This window comes from Antedon mediterranea, chromosome 1 (genome assembly GCF_964355755.1).
Source record: "Antedon mediterranea chromosome 1, ecAntMedi1.1, whole genome shotgun sequence".
In the NCBI taxonomy this organism is placed as follows: Eukaryota; Metazoa; Echinodermata; class Crinoidea; order Comatulida; family Antedonidae; genus Antedon; species Antedon mediterranea.
Window position 1 is genome coordinate 35718418 of NC_092670.1, and position 25585 is coordinate 35744002.

The 25585-nt window shown below is 35.5% G+C and overlaps 1 protein-coding gene across 2 annotated transcripts in view; it reads left to right on the plus strand.

Annotated features, from left to right (window-relative positions):
* The window catches only part of LOC140046139 (sterol regulatory element-binding protein cleavage-activating protein-like), a 70061-nt gene extending 44476 nt beyond the window's left edge, over nt 1-25585 (plus strand). Inside the window, exons 1-24 of one of the 2 annotated variants that reach the window (XM_072090714.1) lie at nt 869-932; nt 3344-3551; nt 4152-4299; nt 4641-4798; nt 5322-5530; nt 6022-6136; nt 6412-6508; nt 7098-7176; nt 7461-7587; nt 7823-7935; nt 8588-8682; nt 9474-9572; nt 10018-10260; nt 11099-11430; nt 11605-11974; nt 12197-12312; nt 12733-13411; nt 16158-16243; nt 16705-16805; nt 17160-17317; nt 17575-17655; nt 21836-22051; nt 22606-22668; nt 23212-25585. In XM_072090714.1, the coding sequence (XP_071946815.1) occupies nt 3433-3551; nt 4152-4299; nt 4641-4798; nt 5322-5530; nt 6022-6136; nt 6412-6508; nt 7098-7176; nt 7461-7587; nt 7823-7935; nt 8588-8682; nt 9474-9572; nt 10018-10260; nt 11099-11430; nt 11605-11974; nt 12197-12312; nt 12733-13411; nt 16158-16243; nt 16705-16805; nt 17160-17317; nt 17575-17655; nt 21836-22051; nt 22606-22668; nt 23212-23388 (3981 nt within the window). In that variant the 5' untranslated portion in view covers nt 869-932; nt 3344-3432 and the 3' untranslated portion in view covers nt 23389-25585. Of the gene's footprint in view, nt 1-868; nt 933-3343; nt 3552-4151; nt 4300-4640; nt 4799-5321; nt 5531-6021; nt 6137-6411; nt 6509-7097; nt 7177-7460; nt 7588-7822; nt 7936-8587; nt 8683-9473; nt 9573-10017; nt 10261-11098; nt 11431-11604; nt 11975-12196; nt 12313-12732; nt 13412-16157; nt 16244-16704; nt 16806-17159; nt 17318-17574; nt 17656-21835; nt 22052-22605; nt 22669-23211 lie in introns of those variants that run through there. The other variant, XM_072090794.1, reaches the window with a different exon arrangement.

Sequence of the window (25585 nt, forward strand, 5' to 3'; positions counted from 1 at the left end):
CCTAAATTAAAAAAGTCGGTCATTTTTAACCAAGTAATAATGTGTATTGTGGACCATTATACATATTCATACACTTGTCGTACCAATCAAATTTTGAGTTTTTTTAGGAAAAATTTAACTGTAGGAAAAACAGCTTTACTGTTACCTATACAATTTCAAAATAGTGAACTACAAAATGTGACATTTGGCGATTAGTTGGCGAATGCAAATTATAAACTGTAGAGTCACATTGCAATAGTGTTATGCAAGTATAGTTAGCTAAACTTTTGTTTCCACATCTATCCTTCCAATTTAGGCCTAGGCCTATTACAATTAAAAGCAGAGAATAATATGATTAGGCCTATATATTTTTTCATTATCAAATCTTACAAAAATAAAACAATTAACTAACATGATGCGGTTTTAAGATGCTTTGTCCCCCAAAGAACATGAAAAATGAAGATGACTGAAATCAGACTTTAAATATAGGCTAGGCCTGTGTCATTTAGTTTTGATAAAGTTTCGTAGAAAAAAAAATGTTTTCAATTATAAAAAGACCGAGAATTTGAATTTTAACCTAAAACCCGTTGGTTGCCAGTTTTTCAGTCGGCCTAAATAATTTTTCTTTGATCCAATTTTTGGTAAAGTGAATAACTAGTATAACAATTTTGTTTTAAAAATTTGAAAAATACTGTTTCAGGGAGACAATATCTACAGTAAGCCTATGTCTATTGGTGAGACGCGGCACAATGTATCACCACATGGCTCTCTCACCAACGAAATTCAACGGGAAAACCCCCCACCACCAGAGAGAGAGCGGGCCCGGCGGCCGGCTCCAGAGGGGGTTGTAAGTCCAGAGGGCGGTATACCATTTTCTAAATCATGGCGGCTTAATAATTGGCTGTATAATTATTTATGGGTAAGAGTGGAAATTGATTTTGTTAATCTTATTGGTAAGTTGTAACGATGATTTTGACATCATCACCCTTGTAATATAAAGTTTACAAACATGATAATGCCGTCTTTTAGAATGATTTACACAGGTCTGAGGGTTAACATAGATCGAGTCTAGCTAGCTAGAGGCCTACTACTAGTCTATTAGGCCTAGCCTAGGCTAGCCCTAGCTAGGCCTAGGCCAAGCCAGGCCCTAGGCCTAGATCATAGATGGACCAGAGAGGCCCACACACTCTGTGGCTGTGGCCCTCACCCTAAGAACAGGTGGTGCCCATCCCTTCATCCTAGCTAGAAGAGATGCATAGGCCTACATTAGCCTACTAGATGACGTTTATGGACTGTGTTGTGGTATTAAATCATGGGAGTGATTGACTAGACCTAGAGGGTAGCCTAGAACTAGGAGAAGCTTTAATGCCAACCGACGTGACAGCAAAAAGCAGAATGTATTTAAATTATTATAACTTAAGTTAAGTTGCCTAATATTTGATAAGATTTTGATATTAAGTTAAAACTTAAGTTCATGATAATCAACATCATTTTAATAAAAATACATCCAGCGCTACTGCAGTTTCGCAACGTTTATATCTGTAACTAAAACTGACTCTAAAATAAAATTTAAATTATATTTAAAATTTAGCCAAATTTCCGAAAAGGTGTGATAATGCCAAAATTTTAACGACATTTCAGTTTCCTGCATAAATGATGAATCCGTATCGTCATGTCATGATGACTGACTTTTGTTTGATTATTAATACCACCAGTAGAAACCAAAATATGTAATTCAGTACTCAATATAAATTATATTATTACCAGACTATATTCATCATGCTGGTACATATAGCTGTAGAACTACAAAGATATTGAAAACAGTTTCGTAATACTTGACCATTGACACTCCTGACAGGCTGGTGAGAACCATGTCCTGAAAATACTTAGAATTTACTATAACTTTTTGTATCATTTCTCTATACAGTTAGTCCCTCAAGTATAGACATCCATAACCATAAAACTAATAAATACCATACACCCTGTCACCTACTGTAATCAACCTCTCCCAAAAATATAATATTAATAATAATACGAATAATTATTCATTGCCTACAGTAGATATCACTTAAGGGTATTTCACATCTATACCGGCACGGTTCCTGGTCCGACGAATTCAACGTCAATGTTTCGTTTTCACGATGCCACGATCACGGCTATACGACAATCAATAGGCACATAGCTGCATAAAAATGAAACAGTGACGTTCGATTGGATTTATCAATGCCGGAACTGTGCCTTAACAGGTGTGAAAAGACCCTTTAGGGTGAACCTAACTCTTCCTAACCTAATATTCCCTGTTCTAGAGTACAAGTGCATTAGTGGTGGTACTATACTGAGAGTGAGACTTGTGTATATTTTAATAATAATTGTGTAGTGTTTTAATAGGATTGTACTGCATGAAACTAGACTTTATGGTCCCGTCTAAAAATGAAAAGTACTGTATATGACCATCTGCAAACAAATTCTATACTTGTAAATATCATATTAAAAGGTGTATTAATCCAATCCAATGTTACAAAATACCACTGGTCTTGACAGAACATTAAATAACATAACTCTTCTGATATTTTAATGGCCATTCCAAGAATGTAATGTGATGCATGTTTAATATCAGCGCTACTGTTAATAGTAAAAACATAGCATGGTTCTGTGTTAAGACAATATCGGTTATTGTTTATAAACTTTTCCGGTAGTGGCGTTGTAGGATTTACAGGACAGGTAACAAGATTCCACAACATTGGAGACAATGGTGCATCTGCTGGTACTGCTCAAACTACTTAAAACTCTTACTTTTGTGTATGAAAACCAATTCATTTAAGAATCTGCAGTCGGTTACCAACAAATCAACATGGAAAATATATAGTTTTTTTTTGTGGAAAATATATAACAATATGTTTAGGAACAAGCACAGTTTTGGGTTTCGCAAGCCTAGGTCTAGGTTATTGAATTATCGGTTTTTCAAATGCCCGAATGCACAGAAAAGACATATTGAGCGTTTTAGCAGTGATGGTATTTTTGAGCAGTGGATGGCTTATCGTATGTATTTTTACCATAACTAAGTTCTCATTTCATACTTGAACCTACTCCCTCCAGATTACAAAACGGGAATCATACTTTTAAACAACCACGCTTGTAACATTTTTGTCACTAATGAAATTTATTATTCTATACTTCAGCTCTGTCTACACTATCAAACTAGTTTGACTAAATGTGGTAATGATATGCCCAAATATGGTATTGATATGACATCATCATGTCCATATGAGGCACATCACATTTTTTTGTCACATAAAATTTGATAGTGTAAACAGAGCTTACATTTCTGATGATTGATAGTAACATTTGTTTGTCTATTTTTCAGATGATTTAAGAAACCACAATAATCAGATCAATAGTAAGGATTTCTTTAGCTGGGTGGAAGATGAATATCCACTTGTCGATTTGCTCAAGATGGTGATGCAAGATGTCCGAGATCTGGTAGCGAGAGCCTACTATCGACATGGCCTCTTCTGTTCCAGCCACCCTTTGGCTATCATTGTATCGGTTGGATTAGTGATTTTTCTCTGCGCGTAAGTTACAATCCTCCTGTCCTAATTTCTTTGTACCATAGATGTGATCTACAGATATTCTACCAAATAGGGAGCCACCTCTTTCAATTAAGGACAGGCTACTCACCTATAATGTTGGAGGAGACATAAAAGTAAAACTCTGTTAGAAACCAAAAACCTGTAAGACCATCTTTATACTAATTTCTAATGGCATTTTAGTAAGGGATTGGGAAGCATAGGTTCGAATCTGTCTTTTTAATATTGATTGTAGCCTTAGACACTCGCTTCTCACATTGCATTGTCCTTTGGATCAGATGTATTGTACCATTTACATACGTTCATTAGAGAACTTGGGAGCTGCCCAGCTGCCATGGGACCATAGAGAGATTGGGCTACAGTATCACTGAAGCATAGATTCGAGTTTTAGATACTCTTCTCGCATTGCATACTCCTTCGGATGAGGATGAGATGTATCGTTTACATATGTTCATTTTAAACGTGGTGGACTAGTCCACTGTACTGCCAGCTGCCATGGGATTATACATAGAGCCTAATCTGAATGTTCTCAAGTCAAAAATAAAGATGTTAATAGTTACATTTACACATTTTTTTTTACTGCAGATCACCAATGGTCAAGCTACCAATTGCTAGCAATGCTCCCCATGTGTATATGACACCAGCTGAGGGGTTTAGCATACCGCAACATCAGGCTGATTCAACTAAGCCAGATGTTGATTCTAGCACTGACCCACAGGTCAAACCTCGTTGGGTAAATATTGATCCATTAAATTACAGTTCTGGGACACATACAAATCTGTCTGTATTTAAGAAAACTTATAATTTGTCCAAATTTTAAGTTGTGTCATGTAAATCCTATATTTGTGTCCGACATGCATTTCTGTTCGCAAAACAAACATACCCAAGATGCTCCACATAAACAAAGTCTTATTACAAGTCTTTGAGAGTGGAGTGGAGTAATTTGTCATTAGAAACAATCCTTACATATGACAGGACTTGAACGCAGGACCCTTGGATTGGTAGCCAAGTATCATAACCACAACTCTATTTCTGTATTTAAAATAAACATATCGTTGCCTTTTCTTTATATAGTTTGTTGGTTCTCCGTTAGCCTTTGTTCAGCAGTTTGTCGTTAGGGCTAAGGTGTCCCCGTGGCATGGTGATTTAACAGCAGAAGATGCATTCCGTGCACCTTTATCCAGAGCATTTCAGATTGTTAATGATATCAATCAATATCAAGATAAGTCAGGGTAAGCCATTCATACTGTACATACATTTCTTTCAATTTTTTTTATGGGGAATACTGTATATAAAGCTTGGTTCCCACTAGGATGCAATACAAGGACATAAGTGCAACACAAGTTATCATTGTCATTTGCTTGAGCTTGCATCCTAGTGGGAACCAAGCTTTAGCTAGTGTTTGTGGTTTAGTTGGCTTATTATATTTGTTTTATAGATTTATTGACAATTAGACGTTTTAAAATGTATTGAACACAATAAATAACATCGTAATTTAAAAGTTAAAATATATAAGTTTCCACTAAAAAATAAATGGAAAAAGTGCCTCGCCAACATGTTAAGTGAGAGTTTTTGTTTCTCTTAAGTTCTATCTAGACTATCAAACTAGTTTGACAAAAAAAGTGTGATGTACCTAAATACGGTAGTGATATGCCCAAATAAAGTTTTGATGGTGTAAACAGAGCTTAATGTTGAGTATGCAAGTAAATATAATGTGTTACTAAAAATAAATAAATATGCATATTTGTTCTTCAGCGTGCCTATACAATCGTTTTGTTTGTATGTGCTTGATGTACACAATCCTTCTGAATTGGCTGGCATCCTTCCCGAGCATGGATGTCTTGTAATCTCACCAGCTGCCCTCTGGAAGAATGATTTAAAAGAGTTTTCGGAAGACAATGATCTAGTAGAAACAATTTATAGGCATTTAAAAAAGAAATCAATTGAAGCAACTAATATTAAAGGTAAATTATATCAAAACCTATTTTTGTAATTTTTTATCTTTATGTTTTTTTTCTTGTATAGTTTGTCTGGAGTTGGAGAGACATGCCCTTTGGCGATAGTTGGATTTGAAAGCTCTTGTCTCTCCTCAGAGCTCCCTTTTTATGTTTCACTAAAAGGAATAAATAAACCAGATATCAGCTCAGATATTTAATACCAAACTTTCTATTGAATATGGAAATACAATTTTGAGGTTATAATTTTTATTATACAAATAATGAATGTTATTAGTGCAATGGTACAAATAATTTCATGAAGTAAACGATGAAATGATGATGAAAAAAAGGAATATTACACCATTATTAAATAGTACGTACTATTGCATGTCATGTGACTCACAACCGTCCAATCAAAGGACAGGAATTTATTTAGGTGTTAATATAATACCCTTTATTTAATTATGAATATTTCTACTATACATCTTTATTAAAAATATTATGTTGTTGTTTTACAGATGTATTGTTTGGCATACCCAGCAAGTACAGTGGAATTAATAGGTTTTATATTCGCAGCAGACAGAGACTAATTACGTATGCTGTTACGTTAGTACTGAAATCATACAATGAAAGGTAACGTATACTTTCATTGTGACGGAGTTGGTGTACACATTTGCCATGTCATGATCTTTACATGTGAATTCATGGGTTCAAATCACCTCATCTTCACTCCATATTCAATCCTTAAAGAACTGTAACATATCAACTTTTTTTTTCTCTTAATCAAATTTCAAATTTATTTATCAAACGGAACATTCTAAACCAACAAGCAAATTTAAGTATTGAATAAAACAATAAAGAAGGCCAAATATCTATATTGTTTTAATTTTTTTTCTTCATTTTTACAGTTTTATATTAAATTTAAAAGACCACCTACAAAAAAAGTTTGGATTCGAATTTCTAGAGAATCCAGAACCACGTGAAATTAAACATTTATATTTTAAGGTAAGTTATTTTTTAAGTCGGAAATTGTTTTGTATTTTTAGCTGGTGGTCAAAGCCAATGAACTTGCTTGACCACAAGCCTGACACGTACCAGGAATAATCTATTTCAATATACTATGACATTTCTTTAATCCAATATAATCCCCAACCCTGCGTTTCAATATTTATGAAGCTCTGAGGAAGATATTTTAGCATTTTTAACTTCTTCAGAACAGGGCTTCTAAATTTGTGTTTCAGTCAAGGAAATTTAATCATGTCTCTCCTTTGCTTTCACAACTTCACTAGTTGCCTGTTAAAGAGAATTGTGTCTCTATGGCATTGTTCCACATTATCTTATCAACCAAACCATGTCCCACTACGTAGAGGGCTTCGTTCTGAAATGGATCCTCTTATGTTAACACCACCTAGAACCAACCTTAAATCTGTGCCAAAGGGCTTCTTTGCTCAGGCACCAGTACACTCCATCTTTTAATTCAAATCTCTCCCGAAACTCACCTATTTTAATAGTTATTCTTTTCATGTCGCACTGTAAATATTATTAAATGATATTATTTTATTATTAAGTCTTTTTTTTTTTTTTTTCCTTACAGGAACGACGAAACATTGTTGAAATATCACCTTTAGTTTTTGTATATTGTTTACTTTTCTTGTACATATATTTTTCTGTCAGTAAGTACTAGTTATTTTTTTGTAAATTTAAAAATGTATCAATCATTACGTAATCTTTTAAAAATTATTTAAGCAATACTTAACTTAAATTTAATTTAATAAATATATATAAACCTTCTTTTGTCAATTTCATTTATGCCTGTGTGGTCCTCTTGTGCTGTGACACTGAGAGTACGAAAACAAAAATTTAAATAAACACTTTAATACTATTGCTATATTATATTATTATTATACTATAATCATTTGCCTACGATCATTTTATATTTTGTTTTCTTTATTTGCAGGTAAAATTGAGATGGTGAAATCTAAGTGGGGCTTAGCATTCAGTGCTGTGTTTCAAGTTGTGTCATCTTTGGCTATGTCTGTCGGTATATGTTTATTGTTCGGACTGACACCAACACTTCATGGCGGGTTAGTTTCAATATAAATAAAATCCGTTAAATTATAATATAAATACAGTACAATACTTATTGTGAAAATATTTTTGTCGTTATTATTGTAGAACCCCTCATTCAGGACTGAACCTCTATTATATATACCTCTTTTCCCTGAAACAAATGGGTTGAAATGTTTGAACACAAATTCGCTCCTGAAGTTGTCCTCTTGATAGGACACTACAGTAATTATATTATTTGTTTTCTTGTAGTGAAATCTTTCCATATTTAGTGATAATTCTTGGTTTGGAAAACATACTAGTGCTGACAAAATCAGTGGTTTCTACTCCTGTGCACCTAGATGTCAAGAAGAGAATTGCTCAGGGTCAGTAATTTGATAATTTCATTTTGTATTTTTCACTGTCAAAACTTTTCTTCTAGATCAAATGGTTATGCAATCGGTGGTGCTATAACACTACACACTCAATGTAATAATTCCTACTACCCCTAAACACTAGAGGGGCAGTGATTGCACAACAGCGTTTTAACTGTGGAGTATACTTCACCCTGGCTCATGTTAGACATCTTATTAGCAGCCGATTCCCAGTGCTGTATCTCCACATACTGTCTATTTTCTTATTAGCAGAGTGACCTAACCCTTAACCTAACCTAATACAGGCACAACATGTGATGCTGTATTACCAAATATTCCTATGATACTTCTGAAATAGATAGTATGTGGAGATACAGCACTGGGAATCGGGTGTTATTAGAGTATAATTATCATTGGCAGTCAATGTCTTACTAATGCTTGGTTCCCACTAGATGCACAACACAATGACATAACGCAACGTAGGGGATTCTATCAATCACAATCGGTGGATTTATTCAACTTTCTCTTGTCATTGGTCCACTCGTTTGCATCTACGTCCTTGCGTTGCATCCCAGTGGGAACCAAGCTTAAATTAGAACTCTGTAAATATAAATGAAGGATTAATACATCCTTTTGATTACAAAAATGGTTTTTTTTTGTCTAGGGCTTGAAAAGGAAAGTTGGTCAATCACTAAAAATCTATTTACAGAACTGATGATAATCCTAATGGGGTACTTTACATTTGTTCCAGCTATTCAGGTACAAATATAACATGTTCCCTCCTTCTATGAGTACATTCGGAAATCAATTTTTTGTTTCAAAACAAAAATTGAAAAAAGCTGTAATACTTTAATTTCATGTGTTTTTTCTCGTATTCTAAAAGATTCAAAGTTGCATAGAAAATGGATTGAATTGCTTTATATATAATTTCATGTATACTTTTACGTGTGTTAACTAGTATCAGTATAGCCATAATAATGTGTTGTTTTGTAAACTATAGTAATCAATAATATAATAATGTCTACAGTCTACATCCAATAAATCCCAAAAGATAATCCACATGTATTTTAAGAGGCACTATATCTCAACAAATAATTATTAGTCCTTTCTCCATGACGGTTTTCACATAATGCTTTGTATTATGTTTTATTGTATTTATATGTTTCACATTGACAGTTTGTCTGAAATAAATTTGAATTGAATTGTTGAATTGAATTGAATATTGTAGAACCTTTGTTTTATGTACCCTATTTTTACGTTCCCTGAATTTTACTTACGCATAGTGACAGTTGCATGCTGTAAAGTAAAGTAGGCAAACACAGCAGCCTTTTTAGCCAAGATTACGTATTTGGGGGTCAAGTTAAGGTCAAAATTGATTTTATGAATCCCATGTTTTACGTATGTCTTTCAGTCCCATACCGTACGTAAAATGTAGGTTCTTCTGTACAATAGTTCCACTGTACAATATAAAGTATGAAAAAGAATGCTGTACAAAATATTAGAACTGGGTTTATATTCATCATTTATTTATTTAATATTTATTTTTGCAGGAGTTTTGTGTGTTTGCTGTTGTTGGACTCTTAACTGACTTCTTTCTTCAGATGTTTTTCTTTGTAACTGTGCTTTCAATTGATATTCGACGAATGGAAGTAAGTTTTGGTGTCATTCATACGACTAACATGCATACGATATTTTTTATACGAGTCTTGGAAAGTGAGTTACTTTTGGAAGATATAAATGTGATAATGTGTTTGATTTCTTTATGTCCAGTGTTTACCACTGTAAGATATTTCACAAGATCTGTCTACACTATCAAACTTTATATGACAAAAAAATGTGATGTGCTCTTATAATAGATGATGTCTTATCACTACTATATTTGGGCATATCACTACCATATTTGGGCACATCAAACTTTTTTTGTCAATCTAATTTGATAGTATAGACAGAGCTTCACTTTAGAGAATTGTTTATGTGTAAATGGTTAATATGGAACCTAGGATTAGTAGGCATGTTATAACCACTAAACTCTAAACAATCACTATGATATTTTAAAACGCAGTAGTATCGAACAGCCATTTTATATACTTACAGTTATCAGACCTCCAGAAAACAAGCATACAAGAGGAGCTACAGACACCACCGGTTACCATGACACCACGAAGCATATCTCGTACCAAATCCGTCCCCGACTCTATTAATATGATGTCTCCTGGCAAGCAACGTATGCTGCAGACTCGTTTACCACCAGCTACTCCCCTGTTTCGCAAGATTCCAAAACGTTTGAGACTTGTGTACTTCTGGGCGAGTACGCGTGTTGTACAAAGACTTATAATGGTAAGGAAATAATTTATGGGTAAAATTTAAAATTGTGTTTTGTAAATAGTACATAAAACAATAAGAGCCTTTCACACCTGCTCCGGTCCGGCGACGGCAAATCCAAGCGAACGTAAATGTTTTTACGCGTCTACTCGCATATCGATTGGCGCATAGCTGCTTGGAGCGTTGTGTAAACGAAACAATGGCGTTCGCTTCTCCGGACCGGAACCGTGTCAGAACAGGTGTGAAAAGCCCTTTACTAGAGACAAAGGTTTTATTGTCAAACAGTGTGTGTTTCTAATTCAAAAAGTTAATTATGTTAACAAACTAATTGCTTATTTAACACTTTCATCAAAGTGTTTCACTATAGATTTGTTTTTTTTAATGCGTTTTTTTATATAAGTTCAGTTGACTAGATGATGTCGCAGGACACCTGGTAACCACCTACACACATCTTAAAGTGTTCTAGCACGATCTAGATGTGTACACTGAACAAGTTTTAATAAAAGGACACAAGATTTTTATGGTTATTATTTGCTGCACCCCTGCCCTAACCGCTTGCTATCTCCATAGTGGAGCTGTAGCTTGATGGTTTACATGCTTGTCTTCAATCCCAAGGTCCGGGGTTCAATCCTGACCTAGTGCCACGGTTGTATTAAACTCAATACTCTTTCAATTCCATACCCTAAGCCTTAAATAAGCACGATAAATTATTAAATAGCTTATCCATCCTGTAATTGGCGAGTTATTGATGTTGTATGTGTATGACATAATATAAAACATTACTAAACACTGTTTCTACTGACTGCTTGCCATCTCCACATTACTAAGACTGTTTCGATTGACTGTTCTGCAGGTCAGTACTGTTTTATGGATAATCTTCACAAGTTTGTTTGTGTACAAGTCCGGTCTGGTTGACCATCTCACCGATATTAACCACGCCAACTACACTAAAGCTGACGTTTCACTTCCCACCAATAAAGGAGATGCAGTTTACCCGCACGACAATTCTGCGAAACCCAATCAGGATGTTTTAAGACAAAATGGAGAACGCAAGGATACATCACTGGGAAAGTCACATGAGGGTGGTACAACACAGAATCTATTTTTGAAAGAGTATTCGAATGAGTTGTCGCCTCTTCAGTGGCCTACACTCTTTGGCTACTATAATAAAACTCTTAAAGGAAGGTAAGCTGATCAAACTACATTGAAAACATACATGGCAGGGTGTATATAGCTTGAATGACTTGTTTTGTTCATTCCTAGGCAAGACATTATTCAGGAATATATTTTAGACCCATCTACAATAATATTAATATCTTAATTCTAAGTAGTAGTTAATAATCACTACGTTCATTTCAGATACATAAGTTTATTACCACTAGAGCACATATTTATAAACATCGATCCCAAGGAAGCAATAGCTATGAGAACGGTTGGATCCCATCATTTACCTGACGATCTCCTCGATCCAGAAGGAGGCGAGGATTACGACTACCAAACACGTGCCTACAGGCTCCTGCAGGAATCACAGTGGGATTACTACGTGACCATGTCATTAGGAGTGGCTAGCGGCGCTTCGCTTGTTATTCTTATTCTTCTACTTTGCAAGTGCGTATCATTGAAGCGGTTACGTAGACAACGGTACAAGAAGTGCCATCATGATGACATCATCAGGTCGGTTCAGAACGCTAATGAATCGGTGCCATTAGTACTACAGGGTCATAAACAGGTTAGTTGTTTTGTTTGATTTGTCACATTGTTCGTAATCACTTGAAAAAAATTAAATGACCTTACAGTAAAGTAATTTCACGTTTTGTCCAGCTTGCAGCCAGACACCAGTTGATATGTCGTTAGGTTACCAATTGACTCCTCTCACCTTATAGTAGCCAATATACTAAGTTTAATTGCATGTAAATTCCTCATGTTAAATCTCCGCTCTGTCATTGTTCAGGATGTCGAATGTATTGTAAGTGAAGCTGGATGGATTTTCAGCTCTTGTTTATCTGGTGAGATCAGGAGATGGGATCCAGCTACTGGTGATTGTATGCTGGTCATTGAAAGAAAGAGGTAATTAGTAGCAGGTTCCCTTTTAATGTATATTGGAAATAAACTGTTTTTCTGGAGAGATGGGTTTCCAGAGGTCCTAAATTCTCCAAAATAAGTGTGTTTTCCCTGATTTTTAATGCAAATCCCAGCCTCCCAAAATGAGTTATTTTCCCCTGAAAATCTGGACTATTTAGCCTAGAGAGGTTTTTCATTGAAGACATCTTAAAACATGTTATTTTACAGTTAACACCCCTGGCACTGTTTATAATGATGCCCAGTATTTAAATCAAGGTACTGGTAACTGTATAAAGAGAACAGTCAAATTGTGTGTTTAAAATGTTATCCATTATTCTGGTGAGATCCTGCTAGTCATTTAAAGAAAAAAAATATTTGTGAATGAAGTTTTCATGATAATTTAACTCCACTGCTTTTTCCTTTCAGCAAACCAAAAAATCGAATTGGTCATACATGTCCCTGCTATGACTCGTACCCAACACCTAGTGTAGGTTATACACATACACCGAGACGACGATTGTCCTCCGCACCAGATAAACAGTCTATGTATTGCCAGACTTGGAAAGATGTCCTAGACAACCAACCAGATCTGACTGAAAGCATCAGGACAAATTTTGGAGAACCTGTTAAATCTGAATATTCAGAAGATTTATATGGCAGCTCTCTTGAGTGTGGAGGTGGAGATGCAGGACCTCAACCGTCTCCTTCTGGTGGCTACTGCTTTAACCAAAGATTTCATTCCTATTATAAAACCCATCCAACCAGTCCCAAAGACAGTGCAGCCAAAGGTTTTCCACGACCACACAACATGCCATCCAGTATATATGGATCTCACACCATTACACAACCACAACCGAATCCTCCTTTTGTGCCTGGACATAACCGTAGTAGATCTACTGGTGTTTTAAAAATTGACACTGTGAGTCAGCCTCTGCGATCGCCGCGGAATGTCTCTTTCGAGGATCAAAGGCCAGATCATGAGCATGTGTTTGATCGTGGAGGAGTGTCTGGTGGTTCACCTGAGATGCAACTGGTGCCACCAATATGGTGCTTAGCATGTAACGATACTGTTATTGCTGCAGGTTGCAGCAATGGTAGAGTAGAGGTAGGTGTTTTTTAAAGAATCATAATTTTATTGATTATATGTTTATGTCAAATCATTTTATTTGCAAGGCATGAACGAACTGCTTGATACAAATGCAGAGCAAATTAGATAAATAAATGAAATGAATTTTATTTCGACTGTTTCTTGAAAAATTAATTAATTATCTATATATAAATTTACGTAAGGGCAAAATTCGGTAAATCGCGCCTTACTTCTAGAATTTTCACTCGATGGTATGTAAAGTTGGTTCGTACTTTCGGTACTGATTTTAACCGCCTGATGTAACCCTGTTTACTAATTAAATTGAGTTAAATAATTAGTTATTGACGATTAAAACGAATTTAGGTTCAACGATTTGCCCCAAATAGGGGTGTTTTCCGATCGTGGTATACACTGTCTAATGGATGTCCATCTTGAAAAATACCCGCCAAAAAAATGCGAGGAGGCTTCGCATTTTTCTATCTCCTCCTACGATAATTGTTTTTAATAGCTGAAAACCGGTTGAACAGCTAGAGTAAACCATCATAATGTTGAAGACAGGCCGATTTTCTTTAAAAAATACTATTTTGATAGATTTAATAAACGATTATACAAATGTATTGATTTGCGATGAATGGAACATCCCAATCTCTCAGTCTGCCAGAGTTTGGTTTAACACAAGTACTGTAGGTAAATTTATGAGCCCTTTGAGAATAAACTTGCAATACTTTGACAATACTGTAAATACCTATTAACTATTTTTCATTTGAATCGAACATTTCTTACTGTGAATGTTCGTACTGTTAGATGTAATATAAAAATATATACAAATAAACTTTATTACTGAGACTGTGGATAGGCTCTACTGTTAGATATACAAATAAACTTTATACTGACAGTTCCTTCTCAACGTTTGTATTAATTAATAATTACCAAAAATATAAACGTCGTAGTGGTGTATCGTGACATGTACTTTAATATTTCAATCGATTATGACAGTGACAGTTTTAACAAAGTATTAAATCGCAAATGTTTTAGGCCTACTGTATTTAGAGGTATATTATTTATAGGCCTATAAAACATGAACAAAATATTTCGTTACTCAGTGGATAAAGAATATATTTAAAAATTGTTCCTCTTTGTACCTATCCGCTTTCCCATCCCTCAACCCTAATGTTACATAGCGAGGAGGCTTCGCATTTCCCTATCTCCTCCTACGCTAATTGTTTTTAATAGCTGAAAACCGGTTGAACAGCTAGAGTACACCATCATAATGTTGAAGACAGGCCGATTTTCTTTAAAAAATACTATTTTGATAGATTGCTAGAGTACACCATCATAATGTTGAAGACAGGCCGATTTTCTTTAAAAAATACTATTTTGATAGATTTAATATACGATTATACAAATGTATTGATTTGCGATGAATGGAACATCCCAATCTCTCAGTCTGCCAGAGTTTGGTTTAACACAAGTACTGTAGGTAAATTTATGAGCCCTTGGTTTAACACATACGGTAGGTAAATATATGGGCCCTTTGAGAATAAACTTGCAATAGGTTCGGAAAATGTTAAAAACCAATTTCTATTATTTGAATCGGTAAACAGTTTCCATTTATTATACATTGATAATGAAACATGAAATATTCCTATTTATGTCCCTCGAGGTTCATTACAATTTATATTTAGTAGTCCCACGGACTTCATCTTAGCCACTCCCCCGAGTGCTAAGGCCAAATTTATGATACCCTACTTTCTATGTAAGTTTAGTTACAGTTAGTTCTTGACGATAATACAACGAATTTAGGTTACACCCTTCGGCCGCGAAAACGTTTCTGTACAAATATGATACCGATTGGCTTTATTTCATTCAACAGCGACCATAATCTCGCCAATTACAGGATAGATAAACTATTTTATTATTGATGTGCTTATAAATTAAGACTCATGTAAACAGCTTGATTACATCATTTTACAGACAAACGAAACTTTTTTAAACCTACTGTTTCAATAACTGAGTATAATACTGTATACGTTTTCATTGACGAGATTGTAATAGTAACTTCAGTAACTATTACAGTACTTATTTATTATACGACACAAGACAATTGTATCTGACAGGTACGTACATTATTCTAAAAAATAAGTCTAGATAGATCCCTTAGGCGTCATAAATCACAGGCCAACAAATCAGTACTCATGACAGAAATTCGACCCAGTTTGGTTCACACAAATGTTTACAGGAATTTCAACACCACAACCGATGATTTGCCCTAAATATTTAGGTAGACTACAGTTTAATTTTTCACTGAATAGGAGCTTGCATTTCCGATTTCCATTTCGCAGAATGTCTAGGTCTATTTATTTAGTTTGGTTCTTATAATATATAAATACAATCAACTTTATTACTGCGGTTCCATCACCACCACCACGTGTCGCCCAATTCCCGTACATACATTTCCATTTCTCCCTAATTTCTTTAATCCACATAAATTAATTGTCCTTTATGGAATCCAGTATTGGTTTTGTTGTCTCTATTTCTGAATACCCCAATTAGGGGGACACTTCCGTTTTTGTTTAGTGTCCCAAAAAAGTCCCCGTCCGTGGATTCTACTGTATTCGAGAACCATCTGTGAGCACCCCTAGATGGTACGCGAGCGAAGCGAGCGTGCCATCTAGTATATATAATTTTGTGTATGAAATTCAACTTTAAAGTTATTGCCAAATAGTTTTGTTTATGTTTCTTTATATTGTTTTCTTTTATTTAGATATGGGATGCTGGGAATGGTTCATTACTGTGTTATTTTGAGTCATCATCGTCTGGGGTCTCTGCTATGTGTATATATGGTAACATGTATGTATTTCTTTTTGTAGTTTGCTGGACAATTCCATTATTTTTTTACTGATTACCAGAGCTAGTATTTTTTTCTTTTTTCAAGTGTTTGCCTGAAAAATGTATCAAGTTTAGTTTTCTTATATGGAATAAAGTGTGTGATGTAAGATTTCAGAAAAAAAACCCAATTACTGTACTGTATATTGACAAATAATTACCACATATCTGTAGGCCACTCTCTAGCCAGTTCAAATGAGTTTTTACAAGAAATACTTACTAATTAATTTTCATGAATCAGGGTTTCCCTGGGTACCACCTCAAAGTCGGCCCAATTTCGTGTTCTATGATTATACCAGAGGATCTATGGTAAGCAAAATCAATGTTTAAATTATTTAAGATGATAATTTTGCAAAGCATGTTTGGTAAATCTACCCCTATTGCTACCTTAGTGATATTAATGATTTTGTATTTATTTTTCATAGGCTTGTTGTAGCTAGGTTAGATGGTACGTTAGATTTCTTACACCTTGTAAATAGCAGTTCAACTTATGTACAAGATTTCACAGATTCCTATGAGAATAAAGGTAAGATCTCATTAAGATCTGTTATCCATGTCACACTATCAAAAACAGTGTGATGTGCCCAAATGTGGTAGTTATATGCTTAAATATAGTAGTGATATGCTTAAATATAGTAGTGATAAGACATCCTCATGTCCATAAATGGGCACATCACATTTTTTTGGTCACATAAAGTTTGATAGTGTAGACAGAATTAAAAAATATATTACTGTAGACTGTTAATTATTAACAAAATTGTTAAACCGATATTTCATAATCATATTGATTAATAATAGGCTACACTAGCTGTCGAGTTCTACCATGTAAACCCCATTTATTATGGTGAGAATAACACTATACTATTTTGTTTGTTTACAGGGTCTTTTAACCGACATTTTGTAGAGAATGAGTATTTTTCCGGGTCAATGTGGGAATGTCACCGTGTTTGTCAAATGCGAGCTCATCAACTACTGATAAACGAAGTGGTCATCTTGACTGGTCAGGTGGTCACAGCTAGTGATGACCACACACTTAAGGTACAACAAGTTTAGTTATATTTTCAGAAGATCTATAAATGTATACCACCTGAATAACTGTACTCGGCCAAATATGGTACATGTATCAGATCTATATAGCACCAGTATATTAATAAAGACTAAAATCAAAACTAGAAGAAACCTGAACTATTTCTACTTTCAACTACTCTATTTATTTTTGTTGATTGCTTAATAATTGTTGACTGTATGTATCTTTGTTATTAAAAAAAAATATACTAAACTATTATTTTTAATAGGTTTTTCGCCTTGAAGATTGTTTGTATTTATCAACATTACGGGGACATACAGGTGCAGTAACCGTGGTAACAGTAGATAAGGTAACCTTAAACATATACTGTATATATTGTATAATTAAACAGCTTCCTACAATTTGTGACGTTTTGTAAAAATAATACATATGAATACTTTAAAAACATTAAACTAGGTCATTTCTTGTCTTAAATGTACGTTTTATGGTAAATTATGATAAAAAGTGAGAAATAAGGCACTGCCTAAGTAGCTCGCGGCGAGTGACCTCTCGTGGACGGTTTTTAGGCCTAGCCTAGCTAAGTTTAGTTTTGTAGGCCTAGCTGGTAAACATCAGTAACGTACGAACATCGTACGCTAGCTATATACCTAGCCTGACGTTGTATAGTTGCTGCATTAATTGTCTTTCTATTTTTTCCCGACTCCGTTGAAACAAATTGGGGAAAACCCGGTATTTTCGCTGAAAAGTTAGGAGTCTTCCATTTGTTTTGGCCTCACGATCGATCGAAAAGTGGGTTAATTACAGAAGAAAAACAAAAATATCAATCTGCGCACAATGCATTTATGGGATTTATAGCGGGCCGCTATAATTATTAGAATCAACTTATTTTTCACATTTTTAACCATTTAAAGACGAAAAAAGTTATCGCAATAGGACCATATAGTATTATTTTTACATTAAATATAGTTTGTGATCTTAAATTAGATCTAAAAAATGTAGGGAAAGTGTCTTTAAACTATTCTTTAGTAAATTTTATACTACCTGTTGTTACAGTAGAGTTGAGTTGTGGCTTTATGTAGAGCATCTTATGTGTATGTTTGTCTTGTGAACAGGATTGTGTACTTGTCAACTGGTTTAACTAAAAGTTAATCTGTATTTATTTAATATCCATTGAAACCTCACCTTTAAGATGGATAGTGAATAATAAGTAATTCAACAATTACAGGATAGATAAACTATAATTTATCATGCTTATAAGGTCTCTTTTGAGGCTTGGGGAGTGGAGTAAAAAGAGTTGGGAGTTACAAACCATGGCACTCAACCATGGAACTAGGTCAGGATTATCATGCTTATAAGGTCTCTTTTGAGGCTTGGGGAGTGGAGTAAAAAGAGTTGGGAGTTACAAACCATGGCACTCAACCATGGCACTAGGTCAGGATTATCATGCTTATAAGGTCTCTTTTGAGGCTAGAGGAGTGGAGTAGAAAGAGTTGTGAGTTACAAACCATGGCACTCAACCATGGCACTAGGTCAGGATTATCATGCTTATAAGGTCTCTTTTGAGGCTTGGGGAGTGGAGTAAAAAGAGTTGGGAGTTACAAACCATGGCACTCAACCATGGCACTAGGTCAGGATTATCATGCTTATAAGGTCTCTTTTGAGGCTAGAGGAGTGGAGTAGAAAGAGTTGTGAGTTACAAACCATGGCACTCAACCATGGCACTAGGTCAGGATTATCATGCTTATAAGGTCTCTTTTGAGGCTTGGGGAGTGGAGTAAAAAGAGTTGGGAGTTTCAAACCATGGCACTCAACCATGGAACTAGGTCAGGATTATCATGCTTATAAGGTCTCTTTTGAGGCTTGGAGAGTGGAGTAAAAAGAGTTGGGAGTTATAAACCATGGCACTCAACCATGGCACTAGGTCAGGATTATCATGCTTATAAGGTCTCTTTTGAGGCTAGAGGAGTGGAGTAGAAAGAGTTGTGAGTTACAAACCATGGCACTCAACCATGGCACTAGGTCAGGATTATCATGCTTATAAGGTCTCTTTTGAGGCTTGGGGAGTGGAGTAAAAAGAGTTGGGAGTTACAAACCATGGCACTCAACCATGGCACTAGGTCAGGATTATCATGCTTATAAGGTCTCTTTTGAGGCTAGAGGAGTGGAGTAGAAAGAGTTGTGAGTTACAAACCATGGCACTCAACCATGGCACTAGGTCAGGATTATCATGCTTATAAGGTCTCTTTTGAGGCTTGGAGAGTGGAGTAAAAAGAGTTGGGAGTTACAAACCATGGCACTAGGTCAAGATTATCATGCTTATAAGGTCTCTTTTGAGGCTTGGGGAGTGGAGTAAAAAGAGTTGGGAGTTACAAACCATGGCACTCAACCATGGAACTAGGTCAGGATTATCATGCTTATAAGGTCTCTTTTGAGGCTTGGGGAGTGGAGTAAAAAGAGTTGGGAGTTACAAACCATGGCACTCAACCATGGAACTAGGTCAGGATTATCATGCTTATAAGGTCTCTTTTGAGGCTTGGAGAGTGGAGTAAAAAGAGTTGGGAGTTACAAACCATGGCACTCAACCATGGAACTAGGTCAGGATTATCATGCTTATAAGGTCTCTTTTGAGGCTTGGAGAGTGGAGTAAAAAGAGTTGGGAGTTACAAACCATGGCACTCAACCATGGAACTAGGTCAGGATTATCATGCTTATAAGGTCTCTTTTGAGGCTTGGGGAGTGGAGTAAAAAGAGTTGTGAGTTACAAACCATGGCACTAGGTCAGGATTATCATGCTTATAAGGTCTCTTTTGAGGCTTGGGGAGTGGAGTAAAAAGAGTTGGGAGTTACAAACCATGGCACTCAACCATGAAACTAGGTCAGGATTATCATGCTTATAAGGTCTCTTTTGAGGCTTGGGGAGTGGAGTAGAAAGAGTTGTGAATTACAAACCATGGCACTAGGTCAAGATTATCATGCTTATAAGGTCTCTTTTGAGGCTTGGGGAGTGGAGTAAAAAGAGTTGTGAATTACAAACCATGGCACTAGGTCAGGATTATCATGCTTATAAGGTCTCTTTTGAGGCTTGGGGAGTGGAGTAAAAAGAGTTGTGAGTTACAAACCATGGCACTAGGTCAGGATTATCATGCTTATAAGGTCTCTTTTGAGGCTTGGGGAGTGGAGTAAAAAGAGTTGGGAGTTACAAACCATTGCACTCAACCATGAAACTAGGTCAGGATTATCATGCTTATAAGGTCTCTTTTGAGGCTTGGGGAGTGGAGTAGAAAGAGTTGTGAATTACAAACCATGGCACTAGGTCAAGATTATCATGCTTATAAGGTCTCTTTTGAGGCTTGGGGAGTGGAGTAAAAAGAGTTGTGAATTACAAACCATGGCACTAGGTCAGGATTATCATGCTTATAAGGTCTCTTTTGAGGCTTGGGGAGTGGAGTAAAAAGAGTTGTGAATTACAAACCATGGCACTAGGTCAGGATTATCATGCTTATAAGGTCTCTTTTGAGGCTTGGGGAGTGGAGTAAAAAGTGTTGTGAGTTACAAACCATGGCACTAGGTCAGGATTATCATGCTTATAAGGTCTCTTTTGAGGCTTGGGGAGTGGAGTAGAAAGAGTTGTGAGTTACAAACCATGGCACTCAACCATGGAACTAGGTCAGGATTATCATGCTTATAAGGTCTCTTTTGAGGCTTGGGGAGTGGAGTAGAAAGAGTTGTGAATTACAAACCATGGCACTAGGTCAAGATTATCATGCTTATAAGGTCTCTTTTGAGGCTTGGGGAGTGGAGTAGAAAGAGTTGTGAGTTACAAACCATGGCACTCAACCATGGAACTAGGTCAGGATTATCATGCTTATAAGGTCTCTTTTGAGGCTTGGGGAGTGGAGTAGAAAGAGTTGTGAATTACAAACCATGGCACTAGGTCAAGATTATCATGCTTATAAGGTCTCTTTTGAGGCTTGGGGAGTGGAGTAGAAAGAGTTGTGAATTACAAACCATGGCACTCAACCATGGAACTAGGTCAGGATTGAACCCTGGACTTTAGATTTGGAAGTTACAGCTTCACTACTTGCACACTAAAGAATCCAAATACAGTTGATTGTAGTGTTACATATTTAAGGGAACTACAGTAGTATATTTGACACTACAGTGACCCCTATTTAGGGGACACCCCTTTTAAGGAGACACTTTTTCATTGTTCCTGTAATGGGAAAGTGTCCCAAGTTCTGCTGTAAAACAATCTGGATGTTGAGTATCTGATATACATACCATCTTTCATCCTGTGCGCTACGATTTTAAAACAAAAACTACATTATTCTTTTATCTACAGAGATCTGGAACCAACTTCCTCGCTCCATCCGTTAAACTCCATCCCCTTTTCAATTCAAATTCTCTCCTGCAAACTCGCCTATTTCAATAGCTTTTCTTTTCATGTTGCGCTGTGAGACTCCGGTAACGAGCGCTTTTATATATGTTGGATATTATTATCTTCTACATATTTCTATAATTTTTTTTAGTCGTGTTCACACACCATAGCGAGTGGTTCAGCCGATGGCACTGTACGTGTTTGGGACTTATTGAAATGTGACCCCATTTATGTTCTGAATGGTCACATCAGCTCTGTGCTCTCTGTGTGTTGTTCGGATGACTATGTTGTCAGTATAGGCTCCGATGACAGACTGTGTGTTTGGAAGAAGACAACTCGAGGACGATTGATACATATTATACAACTCGTAAGATATTTCTTGTTTTACTGTGGTAAATCACAATACTACTTTATTAATAGTTTTTGTCTGAGTTTAGTTTTTTGTGGTAAAATATTGCTTCTTTGTGATTATTTACTGTCTTCAGTCAAAGACCGGCCAGTTATGATCAGTGGCTGTGTGTGTTACTAGTACACCGGGGTAACCTCCTACTCATCTTGAAAGATGTACTAGGTTCTTGAAAGATGTACTAGGTTCTTTAAAGTACACATGAGCTAGTATGTGTACAATGGACCTACGGTTTATAGTCCTTATCCAAGACGATGTTGCAGCTACGTAATTACGGTTCCACTGTCTTAAACAAGCTCAATTTTCATTTCGCACCACATATCTATGCAGCTGTTGAGTGAAAAAAAGAAAAGTCATTCTGTGCACATTTAGAAACATATGAGCATGCACAGAATGTCTCTTAGATTCAATCGCTTCATACTCACATGGTGCGTTTTGTAAATGGAATGTCACTGTTTAACAAAGGCTACTTTATTTTTACTTTATTTATTTTAAATATTTTTTCTTTTTAATAGGACTCTGGTTGTGGCAGCAGTGTTATCACATTAGCAGATAAAATAATGGTTACAGGGGGCAAGGTAAATTCTTAATTTTAAATTTTGAAAATTATTTTTTGAAAATGATTTCACAATATTATGAATAATATGGAAAATACAATTGTATTTGTGTTATTTGCACAATAACATCATATATGTATTGTACAACTGTTTATCAAAGTCCTACCATTATAGTATAGGAAAGAAGACAAAAAAAAGACAAAAACAATTACATACAAAATCCCAATTTGATTATTACACAGTAGACACCTTTTATAAGGGTACATCTTTTAGCTTTGTCTACACTATCAAACTAGTTTGACAAAAAAATGTCTGATGTGCCCAAATATGGTAGTGATATTCCCAAATATGGTAGTGATATGACATCATCATGTCCATATATGGGCACATTTTTGGCCACATACAGTTTGATAGTGCAGACCCAACAAAGTTTTCTAAAGGAGGAGGTTCCACTGGAGTTAATACAAAATTTAAAAAAGTTTAAATAAAATAAATTCCAAACGTAAAATGTAATAATACTACTAATTAAACTAGTTAAACTTATTCTTTACAACTTTATTTTAGGGGTGTCTTGTGGTTTGGGATATATTGGCTGGTGAGCCGCTACGCAAGGTAGATATGGGTAGCACATACCTAACCGTCAATCAAATTACAGCCATTGATCACAGTTCAATTGTGTGTGATTGCGGAGAAGAGTTGAGGGTAATTGCATTTCCACCACAGCTACGCAAGGATGAATGAAACTAGTTACTGGTGGACTATGAAGATAAGAACAATCGCAACGAACCCTGAGAGCCTACAGTAGGGACTTCTATATTTTATTGAATGAAGTGAATGAAGTCAACGTCCACATCGTCGTAGGTCGTAGTCGACTGTTACTCGTCGACAGATACCTGAACGTTTAGATTAAGTGGACATTTACGTTGACGTACTAGTGAACGTATGACGTAATGACCTTGTGATCATCTGACCTTGTAATCTCTAGTAGGGCTTGCCCACGTGGAGCTATTCCACCTCGCTGGACTGGTGGAAGAGCACAGGCTTAGGCCAGGCTAAGTGTGTATCTTTGACCCAGACCATAAATCCATATCAATATTATTAAAAGGCTTTATTTATAATAACCAATTAAAATTAATAATCCACAGTTTGCGAATATATTTTTACTGAAATTTACTTTACTACATTCTCAGAAGATCATCGTGAGATCAGTCTCCATCATGATTTTGGTAAACTTTTGTAGTGTCACAACGTCATGCGTCCACTCGTACTCATGTCACAGAGAGAATGCCCCAAAAAAAAAAACTGAACAAGTGCCCAAATTTGCCAGTCGACGTTCCAGTCGCCTAGTGCATGCGCATATCATTAAAATTACATATTAGGGTAGCGAAGAGAATCTAAAAGTTCCTATTATGCATGAAGATGCCTTGAAGGTACTCCATGTCTTTGGCGCCTGAATAGAAAGTAGAAAAAAAGTGCATTATAATATACAAATACGCCTAAACAGATATGCAACTGTTTATTAGACAACTATGCATTTTAAAATACTGGTGGATAATGAATATACAAATAATGAGTGGAATGGACAGAATATTTTTATAAGTTTAAAAATGGACTGGTCTATTAAACGATGTGGATGGAACAAAAAAAACCATTATTTATCGTCTAATACATTTTTAAGTAGGTTGCCAAGTTGCCCTATTTTTTATGAACCCTTTTTTTTGCGCAACAATACTTTTAAAACAAGATACAAGCTGTAAAAACTTAAAAAGCACAACACTTATTAAATAAATAAACAAATTATTTTGTTATTTGGTTTGTTTGATCATGTTTACTGACTAAGATTTTTTTAATGATGTGGTACATGATAAGTTGATTCAGTTTTAGCTTCAAATTCAAATTAGCTTTTGGTTTAAAATTGTAAATCTTTCCCTATGCGTGTAGTTACCCTTTCACACCAAAACTCTGCAGTGATTGATCTCCAGAGACACACACCAACCTAGCAACCTCAGTGTTTTGAACTTAGTTTTTAAACCAAAACTGCGGAGTGTCTTCGACAGAGTTTTTCTTTTCATGTGAAAAGGGTATAGTAAATGTTTAATTTTGTTGTTTTGACGTTATTCTGATGTGGAGTTCGCTAATCGCATTGCTTGTGTCCTAGGCAAGACACGTGCGTTTGCCTCTATCCATCCAGGTGTACAAATAAGTTCACCTGTTGCGCTGACTAGCTGCTTCTTTATGAAAGTGCGTATCCATACGCGGTGTCCACATACATCCAAAATGATCAGGGTATAGTATAATTATTACCAGATCTTCCCTTCATTTTTTCATACATCTGTGTAATCAAAGTTCCGGTAGTAATTTCGGAATGATGACAACTGCCATTTTATATTTGTTTGAAAAAAAAAAATATGTTGAATTGTGTGAGTAGTGATACGGTGATAGAGAGTATTTTCATTTTAAGAATTGTTTTTAGCATATCATTTTTTATCGTCAAATATGTTATACAGTACATACATTGTTAGTTTTGCAGCTGGGCATTAATTTTTGTTTGAAATTCAATTCTAATCAAAACTTAATTGTGTCAAATTAAATGTAAGAAATGTTTATTCAATCATAAAATCTGAATTTGTTATCCATGATAATATTGGCCAAATATTGAGTTGGGATATTGGAATATTTGTAACAAATGCAATTAAATAAATGTAACGAAAAAAAAACAACATTTTGTGGTAACGCAAGTGCGTTGACCAATCACAGGCGACAGTCTTGATAAGTTTTGGTTAAGTTGCTTATGGTGGGCTTGCGTTGCGTCCAAGTATCTAGCTTTAGACATAAGCTATACAATGGTTATATGTAACTGATGAAATTCGTATAAATTAATCTGATTATTGTATGTAAATATATTTTATAAATAAAATGTATGGTCACGTTAAATCAA